Source organism: Thalia democratica, chromosome 9, assembly GCF_965202585.1.
Source record: "Thalia democratica chromosome 9, ktThaDemo2.hap1.1, whole genome shotgun sequence".
NCBI classification, from domain to species: Eukaryota; Metazoa; Chordata; class Thaliacea; order Salpida; family Salpidae; genus Thalia; species Thalia democratica.
Window position 1 is genome coordinate 8,980,602 of NC_139173.1, and position 6,832 is coordinate 8,987,433.

The window sequence follows — 6,832 nt, forward strand, 5'->3', positions numbered from 1 at the left end:
CAAAAGTACTTTTAATAGACGTAAGTTACGAATTTAAAACAGTAAGGACCATTATTAAATCAAAAGCTAAATTAAATTTTTTACTTTATAAACAAATTTGGTGCAGATTCTTGAAGATAGTTGTATTCAGTTTAGTAAGCATTTTGTAAGGTTTAGTAAGGTTTCATTTCATTTTCAGTATTTATTGTCAACATAATTAAAACTAGTTTGTTTTTCAGAAATATTCCAAAACAGCGGCCATTACGTTGTTTACACCTTTTTTCAATTTTATTACAAAATTTACCCTCAATCTACAGAAAAGTAATAAATTTTGAGGATAAAAACTAGATTTTTTCAACTTTCAGCTTATAAAACATAAAAATCGTAATATTTAAAGAGTTTATTTAACTTCAAAACATTTACAGTTAAATGCTAACTTATAAATTAGTATAATCATTAATTTACATAACTGTAATAAAGAAAACTTACCCCCTAAAAAAGTGAATTAACCCCAGGAGTAAGTTTACCTCAGGTTAAAAATCGCTGGTCCATGATAGTATTTTTAATAATTATAAGTAGTTTTAATTTTTGTTTTCTTTTCTAATTAAACAAAAAATATTTTTAACAAAACTTCATGATAAAAAACTTACATCTTACATATCATACTAGTTTAATGTATGTTGGAGCTTTTAGTTTGGTTATTATACGAAGTTTATGTAAGATTCTAATATTTACCCACGAGTCTAGTGTGAAAAACATTGAATAAGATATGGATTTTATCAGTCATTACAATGTTTGTGGCCCTGAACTTTTTGATTTCGTCCCTTTGTTGAGGGTTTACATAAACAGCTTATTTATAATATGTTAAAACTCATAAACTAACAATTGAAAAATAAATATTTTAAAAATTTGATACCTAAAAGTTTAAAACACAGCAACAAATAATTTCATTTCTCTATATATTTATTGTAAACGACATATGTAGGATAGAATAATGCATTGAAAAAGTCCTATAAAAGCTAATAATTAAATTTTAGTTGAAATAATCCTTCAAGGATTGGCCATTTTGCTTCCACAACTGAATTTTGAGCCCGATCTGCTCTACACATTGCTTGAATTTTCTCTCACAAGTCTTTCTAACTTTGTCAGTCAAAAATTCTTTCACTTCTTTTAGCATTTCTTCGGTGGCAAAGTTAGGAGTAGAAGCTTCAACGATCTTGCCTAAGTGAGGACTTCCCTTGAACTTGTTGTAAAAGACATCCCAATGTTCCTTGACAAACTTCCAAGACTCATCTCTACCAAGCTTGGATCCTGTTGCCATGCCATACAAGATCTTGTATTTTTCGTTGTCACGAACGTGGCTTGACATCATGTATTTTTGAACAAGTTTGAGACATTCCAAACCCTGTACGCACCCGAGAGCTGCTTCGATTTCACTCTTCTCTTCCATGGAATCAACTTTCTTGTGGAGCTCTACCATTTTGTTGAAAGCCTCAAGACCTCCTTTTGACGTGTAAACTTCGTAGACGGAAGCACGAATTTCGGGACTGATTGGTGTTGAGTTCTTAAAGAAATTGTTCATGATTTCTGTGCACTTTTGGTTGACTTGGTCGTCGTTTGAAGCTTTGATGAGAAGCGCTCTCAAGCTGGCATCCAAATGAGATTCATCTTGTTTAGCTTCCATTCCAACATGGGCCATGACGCTACTGAAGAGATCTTTTTTGAATTGGGAAAACTTTTTTGAAGCTTCATCGTCATTCCACATAAGCTTAGTCATTGCGCTAAGGCTTTTGATTATCTCTTTCCACACTGGATATTCCTTTTCGCCCTTGAAAACTTTTAGCAACTCAAGATATGTGGCAAACGAAGTTTGACCAGTTGTAGCCATTGCATGGACGTCACTGACTATGTTGAGACGATCAAAGCAGTCAAGTTGTCCGTTTTCTACTACAGTAATTAGTTTGGACAAAATATCTTGGCTGTAGTTCACTCTGTAGAAGCCGATAAACCTTGGGTTGATTTTAAACCAGTCGTTTGCACCGACACCTTCTACTGTGATCTGACCTGACTTTGATGAAAAGATAAAAGATTGATGTTCATCAGAGGTTGATGTGGATATTGTGATTGGCACTTGCCACAAACTATCACTTTCACCAGATGAAGAAATACAAAACTTTTTCTGGGATAAATTAAGTGTTACAGAGTTGTCGTTTTGGCTGGCAATAGACACATCAATAACAGGGTATCCCATTTGTTTGGTCCAAGTTGACATAACCTGCTCAACTGGCTTGCCGCTAGCATCTTCAAAACATTTCCACAAATCTTCTGTTTGTGTGTTGGAGTATGCGTGCTTTTTAAAATACGCCTTCATGCCTTCTTTGAACTTATCTGATCCGATCCAAGAGTGAATCATTCCTATGATATTACTTCCTTTTTGGTAAGAAATGGCATCGAAGATTTCCCCAATTTCACCTGGATGATTGACTGGAATTTCAATAGCGTGACTATTTTCTAGGCTGTCAGCATCTAATGCCTTTATTGTGACATCATTAACGTACTGCTCCCAAACTTTTAAGTCATGGTCACAAATGTGTCCTGCATCGTACATCATAAAAGTTGCAAACCCTTCGTTGAGCCACAAGTGAGTCCACCATTCCATGGTGACCAGGTTGCCAAACCACTGGTGAGACACTTCATGGCAAACAACGATTGTTACCCAACATTTCTGCGCTACGGAAGATTCTTTTTCGTCTACGAGAAGAGCTGACTCTCTGTAAGTGATCAGTCCCCAGTTTTCCATGGCGCTGCAAGCAAAGTCGGTGATAGCAATCAAATCGAGTTTGTTCATTGGGTATGGGCAGGAAAAGAACTCTGTAAAGTACTCCACTGATTTGATAGTGACTTCCAAAGGGTAATTTCCTTGATTTGATTTTCCTGGTGGAGTGTAAACTTTGACTTCGACGCCGTCATTAGTCTTGCCTTGAACGTAGTCGAATGCTCCTACTACAAAAGCCAGCAGGTAAGTTGACATCTTCTTTGACTTTGCGAAGACGACCTTCTTTGTTACTTGATCTTCAAGAACTTCTTCGCTGATGACATTCATGTTTGACAAGGCGACGAGGTCTTTTGGTACAATTAATGTACAATCAAAAGTTGCTTTTAATGCAGGCTCGTCCCAGCAAGGAAGGCATCGTCTGGCGTCGGTTGCCTCGAACTGAGTGATCAGGTTGTAATATTCAACACCGTCCTTGTTTGTGACTTTGGTGCGGTAGAACCCGGCCATTTCATCGTTGTGAATTCCTTTGAAACTCATGCTGAGGACTGCAGGACCGACAGGAATAACATCTTCGAAAACAAGGGTGCAAGTCTCATCATCTTTGTTGAGATTCACCTGAGTTGGAACGAAAGTAGCTCCTGAATGTTGAAGGCTGCACTCTTTGATTTCTAATTCTTTGCTGTTCATTTTGATTTCATTCGTGGCTTCATTGACCTGTTTAAAAAAAAAATTTAGTCTTTAATCCGTTTTTGATTATACTTTTTATCGGTATGGTCTATAATGTTGCGTGGTTTTATTATTAATAGTTATATGTTAATAGCTAAAAGTATGTTTAGGTGTTTATTACTTAATTAAAATTATAAAATTCTTAACCATAATTTTAAATCCTAAAACAACAAATAAAGCAAAATACAAAAACATGTTTTTTCATTTACAAATTAAACTTGGTGGTTAATGAGTATAATTACTGTCAGCATAAAAGTTTTACTAAAACTTACATTTAAGTCAACTGATTGGTGTCCTTCAAAAGTAAAAGTTTCGAATAAAGGTTTCAATGTAACATCGTAGTTTGTAGGTGTAACGTTGGTAGGCAAACGAGAAAACTCCATTGTAGAATTTATTTTAATTAGATAGTTACGTCTGTTAAGATATAGTTTTTTAAGATGTTGGTATTTTTCATTAAATAATTATCTATGTAATATTATATTTGGAGACTAAGGTACACTTTGCAAATTTAAATCCTATATATGCATAGTGTAACATAATATTTTTATCATTGCTAAATTAGGCTACATTGCATATGCTAAAAAGTTATGCACTATACTTAAATACTTAAACTATTACATTGTTAAATAATCAACAAATAAAATACAAATACTTATAAATTTTTGCATTTTTTTCCGAAATTTTATTTGTAATAGTAAAAAGTATATTTAATGTTCACAATTAAATTAATATTTTCAACAATTTAACATAAATTTGACTATTTAAAGTTCTGCCAAATTTATAGACTAAAGTTGGCCACTATTCTGGATTCCTAAAATTAAATTTAGCTTAAATAAAGTTGAGTTTGAGAAATTTTGAAAGAAAAATCTAGAATTTGAACAAAAATCACTGAAAAACCTGGATTTTAAACAATTTTTACATAGTAACTAGTGAAATTTGGATAATACAAAAAAGTTTATCACATGGATAGAAATTGTTCGTCATCATCAATATTTTTTATTAAAGACATGATTTAAAGTAGCTTTACATTATTTTTCCAATGTTGTTATACTTTTTTAATTAATCTTCTGCTTTAAACATAAACGTTAACTAAAAATAGACCAAAAACTATTTTTTTCATTAAACCTGGAAGAAGTTTTAAAAACCTGGAGATAATTTGCCAAAAGCCAGTGGTCACCCTGATAATTGCAAAATGATGTTTTTACTTTAAACATAACTTTTAACTAAAATAGACCCAAAAATAAATATTTTCATAAAGCCTCAAAGAAGTTTTAAAAACCTGGAGATAATTTGCCAAAAGTCAGTGGTCACCCTGATAATTGCAAAATGATGTTTTTACTTTAAACATAACTTTTAACTAAAAATAGACCCAAAACAAGTTTTTTCATTAAACCTGGAAGAAGTTTTAAAAACCTGGAGATAATTTGCCAAAAGCCAGTGGTCACCCTGATAATTGCAAAATGATGTTTTTACTTTAAACATAACTTTTAACTAAAATAGACCCAAAAATAAATATTTTCATAAAGCCTCAAAGAAGTTTTAAAAACCTGGAGATAATTTGCCAAAAGTCAGTGGTCACCCTGATAATTGCAAAATGATGTTTTTACTTTAAACATAACTTTTAACTAAAAATAGACCCAAAACAAGTTTTTTCATTAAACCTGGAAGAAGTTTTAAAAACCTGGAGATAACTTGCAAAAAACCAGTGGTCACCCTGATAATTGCAAAATGATATTTTTAGTTTAAACATAACTTTTAACTAAAAATAGACCCAAAAATAAATATTTTCATAAAGCCTCAAAGAAGTTTTAAAAACCTGGAGATAATTTGCCAAAAGCCAGTGGTCACCCTGATAATTGCAAAATGATATTTTTACTTTAAACATAACTTTTAACTAAAATTAAACTCAAAAATAAGTATTTTCATAAAGCCTCAAACAAGTTTTTAAAACCTGGAAACAAATTTCAAAAAACCAGTGGTCACTTTAAAAATTGCAAAATAATATCCATTTCTAAATTTAAAAATACTAAGAATAAAAACTCAACTAAAGTACTGTTCTAGTTTTTTTCAAATATTTCTCTTTTTAGTTTTTTGAAAAAGGGGAAGGGTATAAAAAGTTATTAAAATTTAAAATCAACATTAAAAAAATATATATATAAAATGTGGCAACTAAAAATAGTATTACTATTCAATAAATTTATTTAAATCTATATTTACTTTTTAATTTAAAAAATGTAGGAAGGAAAAAAAGAGAAAATTAAAAAAAAAACTTTTATAATACTAAGTTTGTGCAATATAACAACTTAAACAAAATGACTGTTCACTTGACTTAACATTCATACACTTCTAAAACATAAATCTAACAAAAAATATAACTACATAACCTGGAACTTTATCTATGCTAAGTTTACTCTAATTCTAACTTCATTTAATCATCTAAACAAGTGAGAACAGTCTTTTTATATTCGCCTGCGCGTAAGTGAACGTTTGTGGTTTGTGGTGTGGTGACCTCATAACTCGAGACAACACTATTGGGCATAGTATTTTGAGAGAATTTAGGGTTTCATAACCCGCGGCAAATTCAGAGGACTTTTTTGCTGCTTAAACTTATTTAAATTGTTTTAGGCTAACCCAGAACAGCGACACCGTGTGGTGAAAAATCCCGTAAAGTTTTTTAATTGTTTTTGTCTAAAACCAAAATGGTGCAATGTAATGGATTTGCGACACCTAGCGGTTATTTTTTTAAAAGTTAAGTTAACAAAAAATAAGATTTGAAAAACTATTTAAAAAAATCTAATTTTGCGCTGTGTTAGAAAAGCTTACTCAAGGCAGCTTAACTATTGTACCTAAACTTTACAGAATTTTCTAGAAGTTAAGGTTTTTAAACCTCACACATTTAATTTTTGTAAAGTCTAACTTTTAAATAACGCAAACAAGTGAAACAAAATATGTTTTAAAAAACCTTTTTAAATTTTTTATCTTGTTGTGTAAAAAAGCATGGTTCGTATTTATATGAAGCTATTTATTTTAAGTAAAAAAACAAAAATACTGGCAAATTAATTTAGTTTCCATTTGGACTATAAATCATTTCCGCATATCTATTTAATAATAGGTCAAAAAAAAAGTATAATCATTCATTTATTATTCAAAATATTACTCCTTTTCTGTTTTTAAAGTTGAACTTTGTTTTATTCTTAAAAATTCTCTTAAAATTCATTTTACAACTTATTTTATATGCATTTTGTTTTAAATTAAAAAAGTATTTAAAATCCAACTAAATTGAAGCCTATTAAGGAATAAAAATTCTATGCTCTTTTTATAGTATGTATTTTGTTTTAACACTATGTTTTT

General features: G+C 30.8%; 1 protein-coding gene across 1 annotated transcript; it reads right to left on the reverse strand.

Annotated features, from left to right (window-relative positions):
• Nucleotides 1–1,012: 1,012 nt before the first annotated feature.
• Nucleotides 1,013–3,864, reverse strand: LOC145844757 (puromycin-sensitive aminopeptidase-like). Its single transcript, XM_082952178.1, has 2 exons — nt 3,754–3,864; nt 1,013–3,469 (listed from the first exon to the last, which is right to left on the reverse strand). Exons 1-2 carry the CDS (start codon nt 3,862–3,864, stop codon nt 1,013–1,015), a joined length of 2,568 nt encoding a protein of 855 aa, XP_082808304.1.
• Between the last annotated feature and the right edge of the window lie 2,968 nt (nt 3,865–6,832).

What these genes read in the sequence shown, in the direction of transcription:
- LOC145844757 (XM_082952178.1), bottom strand. Translation starts at nt 3,864, where the DNA reads ATGGAGTTTTCTCGTTTGCCTACCAACGTTACACCTACAAACTACGAT. An exon ending in ACCAATCAGTTGACTTAAAT is followed by an intron (nt 3,470 to 3,753) that starts GTAAGTTTTAGT and finishes TTTTTTAAACAG; the next exon opens with GTCAATGAAGCCACGAATGA.